The sequence below is a fragment of the Amphiprion ocellaris genome, chromosome 18, assembly GCF_022539595.1.
Source record: "Amphiprion ocellaris isolate individual 3 ecotype Okinawa chromosome 18, ASM2253959v1, whole genome shotgun sequence".
In the NCBI taxonomy this organism is placed as follows: Eukaryota; Metazoa; Chordata; class Actinopteri; family Pomacentridae; genus Amphiprion; species Amphiprion ocellaris.
In genome coordinates, this window is record NC_072783.1 from 26,203,764 (window position 1) to 26,219,528 (window position 15,765).

General features: G+C 40.4%; 2 protein-coding genes across 2 annotated transcripts; both read right to left on the reverse strand.

Annotated features, from left to right (window-relative positions):
• Positions 1 to 497: 497 nt before the first annotated feature.
• On the reverse strand, positions 498 to 7,142 carry tbx6 (T-box transcription factor 6). The gene is made up of 8 exons (XM_023289842.2): positions 6,797 to 7,142; positions 6,108 to 6,321; positions 5,549 to 5,816; positions 5,301 to 5,444; positions 5,112 to 5,182; positions 4,978 to 5,036; positions 4,584 to 4,851; positions 498 to 1,659 (listed from the first exon to the last, which is right to left on the reverse strand). Exons 1-8 carry the CDS (start codon positions 6,864 to 6,866, stop codon positions 498 to 500), a joined length of 2,256 nt encoding a protein of 751 aa, XP_023145610.2. The 5' UTR covers positions 6,867 to 7,142.
• Positions 7,143 to 10,666: 3,524 nt separating this feature from the next.
• Positions 10,667 to 15,430, reverse strand: nif3l1 (NIF3 NGG1 interacting factor 3-like 1 (S. cerevisiae)). The gene is made up of 7 exons (XM_023289837.3): positions 15,313 to 15,430; positions 13,411 to 14,009; positions 13,132 to 13,288; positions 12,556 to 12,679; positions 12,204 to 12,342; positions 11,224 to 11,307; positions 10,667 to 11,109 (listed from the first exon to the last, which is right to left on the reverse strand). Exons 2-7 carry the CDS (start codon positions 13,997 to 13,999, stop codon positions 10,925 to 10,927), a joined length of 1,278 nt encoding a protein of 425 aa, XP_023145605.1. The 5' UTR covers positions 14,000 to 14,009; positions 15,313 to 15,430; the 3' UTR covers positions 10,667 to 10,924.
• Between the last annotated feature and the right edge of the window lie 335 nt (positions 15,431 to 15,765).

The following is a 15,765-nucleotide window of genomic DNA, read 5'->3' on the forward strand; positions in this document are numbered from 1 at the left end:
TATAAATAATTAATAATAAATAAATGGGAAAGTTATGATGATTAGAAATGTATTTGTGATAGGATACAAACAAACATTATCCAGCAGAAAATGTTTCCCTCAAAATGTAATTGAGAATGTAGTTTAGTTGTATATGAATGTGATTTCGGGAAGACAGGGCGGCTATCATACAATGCTAGAATGTGCTCATATTTGTGGCTTGAATATTTTTTGTCAGCCTTACATGCTGCTGCTGTAGTAGCTCTGAAAAGTTGCACAAAGAATATTTAATATTTAATCTGTAATCAGAATCACAAATGCCTGGATATGGAGACTTTATTTTTCACACTGGAATGAATATTTGAAAATCTTTACCAAGTATATACAAATCAGTATCAAATTCATCAATCTCATCAGCTAGATTGTTGAGAAAACACACACACAAAGAACACTACTCTACTACTCAGACTAATTGCTAATTTCCCTAAAAGCGCTTGCAACATCAGCATGACTTTACTTCAAAACACCGCTCTTGTGCTCATATCCAGGTAGGACCCCTGTGGGTGGGGGTGGCCGTGCTGGTGCTGTCTGTACAGATGCCTGAAGGGGATGGAGAGGGATGAGTGAGGGTCCTGACACAGCCGCAGAGGGTAGGATGGAAAGGCTGGGTAGAGGGATGGAGGAGGGGTAGAGGAGGGGAGGGATGAATCCAGCTGTGGGAGAAGAGATGGGTGGTGCAGTACCATCTCCGGCCTGTAGGGGGGAGCTGGATTAAACTGAGGGATGGCTCCTATTTCTACTGGTGGGTACGAGGGGGTGGAGGAGGATGAGGAGGGATTGGGCAGGTTTTGAGGATGAGTTCCGGCCGACTGCTGGAAAGAAGACGCCAAGCAAGCAGAGGGCTGGAAAGAAGGGTGAGGAAGGGAGGAGGACGGGTGAGCGAAAGAGGAGGGAGGGAAGGCAGCGGTGAGAGGTTGAGCTTGGTGGCTCAGATTTTGGAGGTGCAGGGCAGGACTTGGAGAGACATTTGGAAATGAGAGGTTCTGCGCATGTGGAGGGACGGAGGGGAAAGTGAAAGATGTGGAGGCACCATGAGCTGGTAGAGAACACGGCAGGGTCGGGGCTGCTGGTTGGTTTAGAGGCTGAGCGGAGTCAGGATTTGGAGGCAGGACGTTGGGGTAGATGAACGCTGCTGAGCTTTGATCGCTGGGTGAGCCGTTTCCGCCGGGTTCCTGCTGCAGCGTCTGGTTCGGCTGGATGAGCAGAGATTGAGCTGACATTTGACCCGAGTGACATGTGGAAGACGGGGCGGCAAAGGAGGCGTCGGTTTGGGGGCTGATCGTCTCTGGGATGGCGTGGTAGGGGTTGGAGGAAGGGGAGGAGGAGGATGGAAGGAGCGGCTGCGGGGAGGAGGAGTTGGAAGGAGGCGGAGTGGGGAAGGTGAAGGAGGTCTGCTGCAGCGAGGGGGTGGTGGCGGCGGCGGAGAGCGAGGGTGAGGAGGAGAGGAGGGAGGGGTAGTCGATGGGAGGGATGGAGGGCTGAGGGTCGGAGGTGTCGGAGGAAGGAAGGGAGGAGAAGGAGGAGGACGGCTGAGGAAGAGGAGCCGAGGGGAAGGAGGAGGAGCTGGGTGGAGGAGCAGGGAAGCTGGAGGTGAACGCTGGTTCAGCCATCGAGTCTGATCTGTGGAGGAGGAAAGAAAGAAAGATGAAAATAAATCAGTCATGCAATATTTCATACAGTAGATGACAAACACCTAACCGCCCTTTTATGGAGTTCCTTCCTCTGTGTTTCCAAAGCCACACAAGTTATTACATTCACTGCCCAGCTTGCTAAGAGGCTTATACTCCAAAAATGGACACATCCATCTCCTTTCCGACTCATGGATCCATCTATGAGATACTGCAGTGCATCAGGCTTGGAAGAGGTTTTCTTTCAATAAAACCTGGCAACCTCTTCTGAATAAAATGAACACCCTATCAGTGAAGAGCTCAATGAACAACTTCCATTTATACTATTTTACCTCATGTTTCTTATGTTTTCTGAATTAGATTTTTTCGAATTTAGCTATCAATTTTGTTATTTTTTCGTTATTATGCTTACATTTACAAACCGACCTCCAAGAGTTAATGGGATCTAGAACTGCTGTGAGTGGGTCTGTTGACTGAAAAACTACGGTTTTTAAGGAATCTCATTATTTTTATCCATCTGCTGGTGATGGCACTTTCACTTTGTGTAGATTCTCTCAACTTGAAATGACATTTTGTCCCTTTAAACTGGTATTCTGATTGCAGCAAAAGTACAAAACTTAGGTTTATCACTGTTAGTATTGCGCTTCTAATGTCATGATGTTCACGTTCGTCAAAATGTTCTATTTTACAGAGTAAAGAAGAGCAAAGGACAGAAAGTCAAATGACAAAATCATGTTTTACATTTGCACATATTTAAGTTGCAAAATTTTTACATTTCAAATTGACTCTCCAAAAATTAACCTGCAGAAATACAAGCTCTTCAAGTACATCTAACTTAAACTATTGCTGTGACTTAATAATTTAACTCGGATAAACTAAACTAAACTGTGTTTTTTACTCAGTGAAGCAATTCATTTAGGTTTGTCCAACAATTAGTTTTTCCAGTGTAGGAGAATGCATGTAATGGGCTCTTTAATGGTTACTGGACACTTCCAGCACTACTGCCAGTTGCATCTGTTATTATTTTCTACATATTGTGTTAAAATAATGGGTTACAATTCAGATAATCAATTAAGTTCTCAAGTACCCAAGAGGGGAATGAGGGCAAACAACTAACAAGTTTTGTCATTAACACATTTTTTTTTTCTCAGATTACAGATTATTATGTGATGTTTACAGTTTTGAGGTGCTTGTGTGTATTTTTTGTCACCTTTGGCCAGAGCCAGACCAGCTGTTACTGTTTCCAGTCTTAATGCTAAGCTAAGCTAAGCTAATCATCCACTGGTTACAGTTTAATATTAAGCCTGTACACAACATCCATCTTCTTATTCCACTGTTGGCAAGAAAGCAAATGTCATTTATCAAAAACTATCGATTTAACGTTCACAAACGAGTCTAATATCTGCTATTGTTCTGTGCCAAGGATAAACAGAAGAATAAAGTGTTTAAGTGACACAAAGAATGAAAATATTTGAACACAACAGGAAGCATTATTATTTTTATGATTCCTGTGTAAGTGAATGCATGTGTGAGTAAGAACATATGATGATCATATACACTACAGGCCAAACGTTTGGACGCAAGATCAGATTTGTACAAAAAAAAGATCATAGTTTCATTGGTATACTTTGCAACAAAATAAACAAGATTATTATATAGTATATATATTATATATAGATCAGAATACATTTTTACTATAACGGTCAGGTATTTGTATCTGCACTCTTGTTTCTTTACTCAGCTGTTTCCTTCTAGCCATTTCTGTGGTAGTTTGTCAGAGATATGGACATAGTTGAGATTTATTGAGATTTTTGTACGCAAACTATCAAAAGTCAAAGTGAATAATGCCAACTGTGATTTGTTTTTTTACTTTTGCACTGAAGTTGTGAATCTTATAAATCTTCTCAACCCTAAAATTAAGCCCTTCTGTTCTTTTGTTAAGATTTATTCAGCAGTTATCTGGTAACTTCAATGCATGCCAAAAGGAAAATGGTGCAAATCAATGAAAGCAGTGTCTGATCATGCAGTAATTTCATGCTAAAAATCCATTCAATTCATACAGTTTTTTTTTTTTATGAAAGGTATTGTGAACAGAAACTTGAAGTTGCTTAAAAACTTTTGGCCTGTACACTATGAAAAATGTTCATAAATTTTACGGTGAAAAACTGTCAAACCATGACGGTAAAAATCTGTAAACTCTCAAAGTGTTTGTTTATATGACACTGAATCACCGAAAATAAGCTCATTAGGAGAAAACTGTATTTTTTACATTTTTTCTCTTGAAAAAATACATTTTCCTACTGTTGTCGTAATGTGTAAAACATCAAAACTATAACTTTTGAATTCATTTATCATAAAGAAAACTAGTTTTCACAGTTGTGCTGATGCTGGAAACATGGCGTAATATTTAGAACAAGCAACACGACGATTTTGGCTTTATTTTATGTAAAAAATACAGTTTGTACCATCAAATTAATGTATTTTTATAATATTTATGACAGCTATAACTGCAATTTTTGCATATATGTCATGCTACAGATGCTCATATTAAATGTTAAATACATTAGCTGTTGTGCTGATAATGGAACAATGCTGTAATATTCATAATAGCTCACAAACTTTATTTTATTTGGTATTTTCATGTAAATTTTCAAGTAAAACTAAAACTTTTTTTACAATAAAATATGGAATGAAGCACATTTTTAAACCATAAAATCAACAGTATCAATACATTTCTTTACCGGAAATGAAGAAAATGTTTTTCCATGATTTTACGGTAGTGTTCTGGCAACCACAGCTGCCGGAATTTTACCGTAATCAAAAGTATATATATATTTTTTTTTTACGATGTAATGTATATATCACTCTGCACACCCATCAAAAATGAGATAAGTAAAAAGCAGCAAGCACACTTACCTTTCAATCATATTGTTTGCCACTTCACTCCCCGCTGTGTCCTGCATCCCATTGGCCATCGTGATGCTGATATCAGTCATCTGAGATGCCATGAATGCCTGGCCGAGGTCTAGCGGCTGAGTGTCCGGATAGGAAGCCTCCTCTGGTCTGAACCCACATGAAGGATCAGGAAGTGGAGGCAGGGAGGCCAGAGCGAGAGCCTGAAGGTCTGTGTTGGTGTCTGAGGGCTGCTGCAGGAGCTCAGTGGAGTCGCAGGGATCACAGTTCTCTGATAGAAGCACAGGAGTGGAGAAGTTTTAGGTTAAAGCAATTCAAGGATATGTGAGAAGTAAGCAATCATAATTATGTCCACATTAATAATTTAAAGTGGCATGAGTCAGATTATCTCACTCACCAATATCCAATGTCTCTGTCAATACAGCAATTTTTCGCTTTTGTCTTGCATCTCTTTGTCTGTAGAGAGAAAAAGGAGTTTAGATTCTTCCTAATATGTAGCTAACAATGGTAAATCTCTGTGCTTTTTCTTACTTTTTGCTGTTCATGCCGTCCTCCCGGAAGCCTTTAGCAAAGGGGTTGGAGTTGATCTTCAGCTCTGTGATCTGAAAAGAACCAAAAAAATGTATAATTTCACAGCTTGTTTTACTCTTTCTACCTCTGTTTTTGGCTCTTATATTCCTAACTTAATCTCTTAAATAGAGTCTCTTGTTGCTGAGGCACCTTGTTGTTCTGGTAGGCAGTGACAGTGATGAACTGGGTCTCGGGGAAAACGAAGGAGTGCTGTCCTCCCCCCCACCTTAACACATCTCTGGCTTCAATCACATGAACTCTGGGCTGGTAGCGATGCAGCGAATGCAGGATGATCTTGTAGTAAAAGAAAAAGGTTGACTCAAGGTGCACCATAAAGGCAAAAGACTTCATTCGAGGTGATATATATTTATGTGATATATTCAGTCTGCAGTGCTTACATGTCCCTGTGTGTCCAGCGTGTTGTTGGTAAGCTTGGCGTAGTGGAAGGAGATGGTGCGGCTCTGCCAGTGTGCACCGGTGGCAGGTGAGTCTGGATGGATGAACACCCGGTCTGGCAGCCTCGCCTCGGCCGAACCAACGGCCTGCCAGCCGCCACCTTGGAAACGATAACGGGAGTTGTCCAATGGAACGATGTCCAGGAGGAGGATGTAACGCAGAGACGGATTCAGGCCTGACAGCTTCAACCTCAACCCAGGAAACATCCGTCTAGGAGAGTGAGGAAGTTAAGAATAACATAGCTGTTTATTGTCCTGTTACTTGAACTTATTGGCATATTGTTTGTCACATGCATTCAGATGTAAACTATTTTAGTGGTTTATTCAGCGTTGAAAGGCAAATGGTTGCAAGTGAATCCAGGATTGAGAAAGCTACACAGACTAAATAACCTGCTTGGTGAGTTTGGGAGATTTATAAGTAACAGTAAAGACAAAAGTGAATAATTAAAGGAGCGGAGAGTTGAGCCAAATGTCAAATGTCAGCAGCCCTTGACAGTCTCACCTGCCCTTCTTTGTGATGATCATCTCTGTGCCCACTGAGCTGAACTGTTTCCACAGGGACGAGTTCTCCAGCTCCATCTTCACCTCATCTTTCTGGGCTTTGGACGTGGGTTCGCTGGGGACGGGAGGAGGAGCCAGCAGCCTCGGCGGCAGACCTGCGGCCGACACATCACAGGTGGGAGGAAACAGTGGAAGGTGAGCAGGAGCCTCTTGGTCTAAATCCAATGTAAAAAGAAAAATAAAATCATTTACAGGGCTGATAAAAAAACAATGCAAATACATGAGCATATTGTGATTGCATACCTGTAAATCTAATCAGCTGTAGAAACCCCTGAGCTAATCAATATTCAACCATTAACTTTGTAAATTCAGTGTACTTTTGAATCCACTTTCCTGTCAGGTTGTTAATTTCAAGGCTTTTAATGTGATTCAACATTATAATCGCTTAAAAATGTTTGACATTTTCGTACTGCAATAAATGCCCCTAATACCCCCCGTCTCTGCTAAATGGTGGTTATTAGGTTCTGTCAGAGATACAGCAGTTGCTCTTTTTATGAAAACTCGAAGGGCAGGAGTTAAAGGGGTAATGATTTATGAAAGAACATCATTAAATTCATGACTGAGCATTCAAGATCTTTAAAATCACACATGCATGTCCAGTTTCTCTGTTTCTCATGAAGTCCTTCTCACCTCTGTAGAAACAGTCTCCAATCCTTTGTGGTCCCAGAGCCAAACCGGGAAACATCTCCACACTCAGCATTCTCCTGGTCAGAGTTCGTTCCTTCACTCGTCCTCTTCACCTGCCACAAAGGAGCATTTCACTCCTCAGCTTCTTCTCTCTTCCTTGTCCAGATATTCCTCTGTGGCTGCACTGGAGATCTCTTCTTAGAGTTTTCACTGGTTTTCTGGCCTTCTAGCTTTGAGTTCCTGTCTGTCTGCTGTCCTTTTGCAATAAGAGCCCACAGCTCTGACCTGCTCTCTTAAATAGGTGTGTGGATCTTCACACATTCGACCAAATGGCCTCATTTTCACTCAACTCTTCGTTTACCTCCCCGTCTCTCCCCCCATAGCCCCTCAGCTCCCCTTCTGTCCCTGCTCCACAAACACAAACAACACCGGTTATACTGGAGGTGACTGGAAAAATCAAGGTCTACTTTAATGTCTGCAAGGAATTTTATTGTGATTAGTATATTTTCTTATCAATAGAAGCAGAAAAAGTAACTTTATTATTTCTTCAACTTATACTTGCTTTACTTGAATCTTTTTTTTTTGCTTGCTTTTATTATTTTCCACAACATTTCTGCAGCAAATATTGTGATTTAAACTTCCTCACAATTATTTTACAGCTTTAGTTACTTGCAGATGAGCATTTTACATACGATACAGTAGTTAAACTACCCAGTCTATATGTATGGTGGGTAAAATTTGCTTCACCACAACCAGCAACAACATAAAAATGTCATTTACACATTCATGCATGAACAATTACATACAGAAATTTTATGTTTACGCTTTTTTCCTTGTAATTACTTGCTTAAATAAAGGATTTGTATACTTAACTCACCCCTACATGTCTTGAAAAACAGGCTCAACTCATTCAGCTATATACATTTAGTCATGAAAAAAATTATTAGACCACCCTTGTTTTCTTCAATTTCTTGTTCATTTTAATGCCTGGTACAACTAAAGGTACATTTGTTTGGACAAATATAATGATAACAACAAAAATAGCTCATGAGAGTTTAATGTAAGAGCTGATATCTAGACATTTTCCATAGTTTTCTTGATGATAACAGAAATCACTTAAGTTCTTCCATCAGTAGCTATGGCATTGTGCTGCCAAAAACAGCCTTTAGGATTCCATGTTTTCTTTTCTGTCTGTTTTAGTCACATGATCCACACAGGAGTTAGTACTGATTCATAACTATTGTTTCTGATGACTGCAGCCATACATCTTGGCTGCTCTCCACCAGCTTCTGACATTGTTCTGCTGTCACAGCAGCCCATTCCTGTTGCACAAATTCAAACTAATTGTTTTTGTTTTTGGGCTTGTGGTTCTCCATTTTGCGTTTGATGATTTTCCACAGGCATTAAAATGAACAAGAAATTGAAGAAAATAAAGGTGGTCTAATAATTTTTTCCATGACTGTATGGCCAGGACTCAAAACTGTATTTGTAAAGTTTATTTTCTTTATTTTCTGGGATTCATTTAATAATTCTGGGGAAGGCAGTGCCTCTTAAACATGCATAGAGAGTTAGTCGTTTACAAGCAGGCCCCCTGTAGCTGTTTGATGACTTGATGACAAGTTTCTTCCTCTCAGCAGTGTCCTTGTTAGGTTTTCTCAGCAGGGAGTCAAAGGCCTCAGTGTAGGTTGAAAGAGGAAGACAGTTTGGCCGACAGCTGCAGTTTGGTCGCTACAGAAGCATGAGTTTTTTTTATGTGCAGGTTTGAATTCATGCATGATGTCAATATTACAGCTCAATCTGACCAAGTGTTCCTTTGAAAGCTGGAAATGTTAAGATGAGTCCATTCCCAACATAATCTGATGTCTTGTGATGGATGTCTGGTGAGCAGATGGGTAAATGTAGCACCTCAGTGCGATTTTACTCATTTAGAAGGTGTAGAGCAATAAATTTTGCTTCACTCACAATGCAACCCTGATGCACCCATCACTTTGGAACAGGGTAAATCTGACCTCATCAGACCACATGACCTTCTTTCAATGCTCCAGAGTCTAATTGCTCCTTTTTTCTGATTAGCCTCACTGAGCAGTGGTTTCTCAGAGCTACACAGCTGTTTAGTCCCAATCCTCTGAGTCCATTTGCATTGTGTGTGTGGAAATGCTCTTACTTTCACTATTAAACATAGCCGTACTGTTGGTTTCCTATGATATCTAAGAGTTTTTTTCCGACCATATTTCTTCCTTGAAGATGATGGTTCACCACGATCCTTGAGATTTTTATGATGCGACAGTTCTTCTTGATGCTGGCCAATAATTTGACCCTTCTGAGACAGATGAACATCCTTTCTACAACTACAGGACATGTCTTCCAACACGGTTGTTTAAGAAATGAGAAGCTCCTCATTGCATCAGCTAGGGTTAAATAAGTTGTTGCAGCTGAAACATATTCATCACTGCAGTAATTATCCAATGGAAGGTTCTTACCTATTTGCTTAGTTAAATCCAAATGGCGACTTTTTTTTGGACAGAACTAGACTACCTATAAACTGCACACAAATAAATGTACTATTATGGTCCACCTTTGAGTATGAGATAAGAAGTGTCAAATCAGTGCAAATGTAAAGTAGCTTAGCTCAACTATGTGAACAGTATGTTACATGCAATATTGTTTAAAATCTTTTCAGCTCAAAAACTGACGTGAACAAATATCCATCATCCTCACTTCTGTCTCTTATTGATTTTTCAGCAGTTTTCCTTTCCTAGCAGCCCTTAGTGTGTTTCAAAGTCTGCTTTTGTTGATTAAGCTTAAAATCCTTGCAGTCACAAAACATCAGAGTAAATCTTCATAAGAAATTTTAATATACAAAAACTAAAAACAGTAATCTAATGTTTTCTGGAAGGCTTGCCAACCGGCTGACGATTGACTTTTATCACTGCATGAATGTTTTTCTGCAAACATCGTCTTCCTGTAGCTCAGTAGGAGAAAGAAAACTCTCAAACTGGCAGAAAAAGGGGCCTAAACCTACCTGCTAGCAGACATCCCAAACAATATAAAAGAGACAGCTGGGGTCAGCTTACAGGAGTGAAGTTTACGTGTTGTTCTAGTTGTTGTTTTCCTTCTCCATCTGTGTATGTGTGTGCTGTTGGGGATGAAAGCTGCAGAGGACAGAGGGGAAGTGGAGGTGTGAGCGTCACGCTGAGAGAAAGGTCATTACCTTGATGGGGGCAGCGAGGTGTTCGCGACGTCTCTTAATGTTTTTACGAAGTAACAGGTGTGTCACAGGCAATCCAACCACACAACTCTGTAAAAGCCAATAATGAGGATTGTTACTTGTCTTGTTTTTCTTACCATTACTGCAGTGGGGGAAGGTAGTTGGTGCTGCTGACAGTGCATGAAATATTACCATCAGCCTGCTCTTTGGCATGTATGTGCTAAAAGGTTTGATGTCCAGCTATGTTTTCTCACAGAGGTCTAAAGGTCATCTTATTGAGATTACTTGTCACTCTTAGTTATAATTAAGACTTTTTGAGTCTTTTGTGCTGTAATTTGCCTTTAAATTCTCATATTTGACTCAGGTTGGTGCTGATGTTTCTGCAATTTCCTATATAGCCTGTTTACGATGGAATCTTTTAATCTGATGAGGATTTTTTTCTCCTGTGCATGACGCAAACACTCCTCCATTTAGGGAATATTTGCTCAAGTTCTCACCCCACAATGCAAACTTGAGGTCACTGGTCATCGGGATTAACCGTGAGTACATTCGCTGCATATATAAGCCACATGCATTAAGATTATAGATTACATGCCTCACTTGGCCTCTCACTCACTGTATTTGTCGGCTGATGATATTTTCCATTCCAACATGCCTACAGCCCATTTTGATAAGCCAGAACCCACTTTTATTAAGACCCAGCCAGAAAAACATGACAAACTGCACAACATGTACCAAGGATGCACTTTCCATCATAGCATGAGGCATAGTTTGTTCTTTCAGAAACACTGTTCTGCCACTGTACAGTCAGTAGATGGCTTTACGTAAAGAGTGCGGCACATTTGGATCACCCAGTTCTATCCGATCAAAACAGTGAAAAGTTATCCAACAGGCTGACTGGTCCAACTGCAGATCAGAGTCGGTCAGACGACCTCCAGAGGGTCTCTGTCGGCCTTCGACACCATCACTGTTACACCATCAGGAAGACGAACAGCCAACCTCTCTCTGAAAACGGTCAGGAAACCTCGCTCACTGTTGCTGTGGTCACTGAGGATGACGCTGGTTCCTTTCGCCACAGCGTCCAGCACTTCATGGTGGGACATCTCACCTGAAAAATGGACATAATTACATCTTTGGATACAATAATATGAGGCTAATTCACCAATAACATGAGGTGTCTGTAATTGTTACATATCGAAACTGAACTGTGTTTTTACTTTACCTGTAATGTAGAGATCAGCCTTGACTCCATTCAGCACTGAGGCCCCAGATCCGGCACATACAGCCACAGTGTACAAAGAAGACTCTGAAAAACATCAGAATGGCAACTTGCTGACACATTTACATCTCAGGTAATGATATCAATGGTTAATGCACAATGCACAGCCAATCTAGGGGTTTTCCAGGCTCCAAATGGGCCTTTGGCTGGCGAATACACATGGAATTAAGCATGATAATCTGTGTGTAGTAATGACACTATTTAACAGAAATGTACGCCTTTTTCTGTTATCTGAAAAGCACAAATTTCTATTATGATTCAGTAAACAAAACCTCAGTTAATAAAACATTTTTTAAAATTTCTCAGTCCTTCAGTTTGATGCTGCCTAAGACCTTTTTAGATGGGTGCCAAAAACTTGTCTATGCAGGAAAGAATGTGCAGTTTTCTATTTTAAAAAGGCAGTAATGTACCATCTGTCTTCCAGCTTTTTTACAATGGCATCAAATTTGATTTTCTATGTGTTTAATCAACACTTCTGAGGTACAGTAACTTCTTAATATGTGAGCGATTCATCTCCAAAGGATCAAAGTTCAGCATCTCTGTCAGCACTTATTAATTGTATTATTTACTTCAACACTTACATTGACAATTTAGAGGTCCTAAGATCTTTTTCTGGTGTGTTGGAAGATATTTAGAAATACTCTGCTATGAATAATATAATCTCTGTCAGACATGTTTTTTTTCTGTAAAATGACATAATTACATCTGTACCTTTTCTCTTAACAAAAACAGAATCCCAAAATGTGAAAATATGTTTCACTATGCACCGCACAGGTCACCAAAACTTTATCTTGGCACCCCCTGAGTGGTTTCAACTCTTGGATTGGGAACCACTGACTAGCTGCATCATGTTGTTAAGTATTTAACTTTATATTGTAACAGTAAAGTAGCCTGTTTTTGTGTGTTTGTCCACTCTTCCTTACCCATCGTCTGCCCTGAACCCAGAGCCAAACGGAGGTGACTCAAACCCAAGTGGGACTTCATTTTCTGAATTGCTGTTGCCACGGTTACTGGCTCGTCCAAAACGCTGAGTCGCCCCTGGCCGTGGCCCGGAAGAGGAGGCTGCAGGGATCGATGGGAGAAAAGTTAGTAAAACTAAATACTACGCATAAAATAAGATCAGTGTGTCACATTACTACTGTTCACCAATGTCAAGTGCAGTTTTTAAAAGAAATCAAAATTCAGATTCATTAGTTCTGAAAAAATTCCAGTCAGTGAAGAATGCCTTCTTCTTGAGTTTATCTTAGAATAGGAAGAGACATGTTCACGCTATACCTTCTCAAGCTTCAGGATGCTGAATGACTGGCTGGGAGTGTTGTGTCGTAACAGAATCTGGACACTCGATGTCAGTGCTGAGTCACTGCAGGTTATGCTGACATGGATTCCACTGTTGTCTGGTCTATTGTGAAGAGAAATAAAACGAGTGGTTTGTGCATGTTTCAGCCTGTGACCTGCTTCTCTATAGGTCACATGTTGGCAAACACAATTACAGTACGATGCACGGCTGTAATAATTAACACTATAAAGTGTGTAATTTCTAGCCATAACTTTGCTGTTAATGTCATTACCTTGTTGTAATAACTGACACTTAAATCTTACACAAACTTTGATTTTTCACAATTTCAGGTTTCATCCAACTGGTTTCAAGCTGAACTAAAATGAATGCACACAACAGTAGCGTGTGCTTGAAAGAAAGTAACACCATGAAAAATGCACTATATGCTTTAAAACTCGCCTGCAGTGGTACTAGTTATGCAAGACTTGTAGTTAAGAGGCTAAAACTACCAAAATGGCTCTAATCCATCCACACATACTTCATGTTGTTCATATGTTTAAGTCCATGACCACAACCTGCTGGCTGAATGCTGCAGTGTCGTTCCTCCATCACAAGCCTTTAGTTCCTCCATAACAGTATTTAGCTCCTCTGTGCTTCTGACCATAAACTCCAGCTTGTGACAGTGGGAGGCGCCACCGAGGGCCTGACTCAGCACCGACACCTGACCGCTGCCTGAAATGGAAAAAAAGCCTCACTTGGTCAGTGGGTCATGTCATGTGTCATAGCCTTTACCTTCATTAATATGCAATCACTGTTGGTATTTGAAACATTTTCCATTTAGAACGTTGTCTTACCGAGTCCCCCGACCAGCCAATCGTTTACCCCTCCTTTAACGCTGTCCCAGGAAGTGTGAGGGGAGAAGACCGCTATCCCCGCCTCCACAGCCCGGATGGCCAATCGCTGTTTCCAGTCTTTCTGAACCAGACGCTTGATTGGCCGAAACAGCGGCGGGTGGTATGAAATAATGAGGTCGCAGCTCGCGGCCTCTGCCTCCTCCATGACAGCCGCTGTAAGGTCGTTGGTGAGCAGGATGGTTCTAACGGGGCGACGTTTGCTTGGCTCTACCAGCAGGCCGACGTTATCCCACGACTCAGCAAGAGACAAAGGAGCGAGCTGCTCCAACACCTGCAGAACTTCCTTTAACTCCATCAGGCCGGTGCAATGAGCAGAATGACAGAGGCCGCGAGTGGAAAAGACGTTAACAGGTGGATGAAGAGGAACTAAGGTTTGTCTGGTGGTGATGAAGTGACTGTGAGTAGGTGAAGGGAGAGATGAACGGACAGAGCAAAGAGCAGGAAGTGATTTGAAACTCTTCCTGGTCCAGAGTCTTCTGTTAATGAGTGATATAGAAGTCACAGGGATATTTCTACAGCCAGTCAACATCAGTGGAGATCTGTGTGGACGAAAAGAGAAGCAGCATAACATAAAACTGTCTATACACCGTTAGCAGATGTCACTCCACTGACTAAACATGAGTTTAGATTCATTCAGAAGAGAAATTATTGCTGAAAAGATTTGCTGCTTAAACAAATAGTAAGAAAATATATTGCCAACATTAGTTAAGATACTAATTTGTCAAACCATTTATGAATCAAAACTTCACAGATGCCAATGACTGAGATATATGGATTTGCTGTATATTTGCTAACAACTACAAATACATGAACATTTTTAAGGAAACACCAACAGAAAGTGTCAAAACAAAGTGATGAGCCCCCACCAGAACAACAATGCACCTTAAGATTGATTTTCCAAGCTTGTGTAACTCTACCAAAAGGGTAGAACACCATTCCTCCAAAAAGAGATTCCCTCATTTGCTGTTTTGATTACGGTGGTGGAAAGCACTGTCCGATAGCTTTATCTGAATAACAGTATAAAATCCAATCTAAGTTACGACTGAATGTTGAATGTTTGACCTTTTTGCTAGAATAAATTACTTAAAAACAATAATTAGTTACTAAAATGGCTGTCACATTCATATTATTTTTTCCTGATTGATAGTTTATCTCACATTTGCTGCATTTTCTGTTTTCTGATTGTGATTGATTTTGGTCGAAGAAAACAAGCAAATGACACACTGGCGTCTTAGGATACAGACACCTTTTTTCACTTATTTCTAAGATTTTTTTAGATGAAAATTTAAGAAAACATTAAAACTAATCCATGACAGATTATTCTATCATGAAAGTAGACTCCCTTAAACTTTTGACAAAATGCTGACAAGAAGCACTCTAAGACCAACTGTTGCAAAGGGACTGTTATAACGTTAAACTGAAAAATATAAAACAATAACCAGACCTCACTGTCTATTAATCAGGCCTGTAAAACCTAAAAGGTGTCATTCAAACTCAAACACCATCTGAACATTTAACAACAGTACACCTGAACTTTTTTAATATTCACCATTGTGTCATCTAATGATTCTACAGTGGAGACCTCTGAGCCCGAAGACCAACATTTATCAAACTGCAAACTAAACTAGGGAGGCGTATTAACTGACATCCTGGCTGTTAGACACATTTTATATCGGTTTAGCCTGGCCAGCAGGTACAGTATTGGCACTGACAGCTGGCTAACATGAGGCTAACAGCAGAGCTAGTTAGAAAGTTAGCATTAGCTGCAACCTAAACAGTCACCGCTAAATTTAAAATCACATTATCAACATTTAAATATTTGCATGAGTGAATTTATCGCACCTTCGCCTGCCTTCTCGAGGAAGAAAGTGTTATGCTGCTGAACACATATGTCTCGCAATGACAGAGGAGCCGCACTGACAGAGGAGCCGCACTTACTGGAGAACTCAACGACTGTCCCATTCCGGCTTCCGTAGTTAAACGCAAAAAATCGTATGGGATATAGAAAAATTATGGAGGGGAATTATACGTGCTTGTTTTCCTCCAAGAAGTGATGAAGTATGTGGTTTTATTATCTTACGACAAAAAAATGGCTACTTTTAAAAAAATCTTTTTTTTCCAAATATTAAGAGTCTATATCCACATTGGAGTGGCACCACGTGTTATTCATTTATTTACAGCAAATCACTGTCAAATAATCTCTTTTTCTATTTAGTAACTCAGTCTTATTGTTTTCTTATGCAGGCAAGGCTGCCAGGTATAAGTAATTGAGAACTAGGCTCTAAACGTCAAATA

What these genes read in the sequence shown, in the direction of transcription:
- tbx6 (XM_023289842.2), bottom strand. Translation starts at nt 6,866, where the DNA reads ATGCTGAGTGTGGAGATGTTTCCCGGTTTGGCTCTGGGACCACAAAGG. An exon ending in TGGAGACTGTTTCTACAGAG is followed by an intron (nt 6,322 to 6,796) that starts GTGAGAAGGACT and finishes CATTGGATTTAG; the next exon opens with ACCAAGAGGCTCCTGCTCAC. An exon ending in GACAGAGACATTGGATATTG is followed by an intron (nt 4,852 to 4,977) that starts GTGAGTGAGATA and finishes TGCTTCTATCAG; the next exon opens with AGAACTGTGATCCCTGCGAC.
- nif3l1 (XM_023289837.3), bottom strand. Translation starts at nt 13,999, where the DNA reads ATGTTGACTGGCTGTAGAAATATCCCTGTGACTTCTATATCACTCATT. An exon ending in TTGGCTGGTCGGGGGACTCG is followed by an intron (nt 13,289 to 13,410) that starts GTAAGACAACGT and finishes TTTCCATTTCAG; the next exon opens with GCAGCGGTCAGGTGTCGGTG. An exon ending in GGCTGATCTCTACATTACAG is followed by an intron (nt 11,110 to 11,223) that starts GTAAAGTAAAAA and finishes TCCATTTTTCAG; the next exon opens with GTGAGATGTCCCACCATGAA.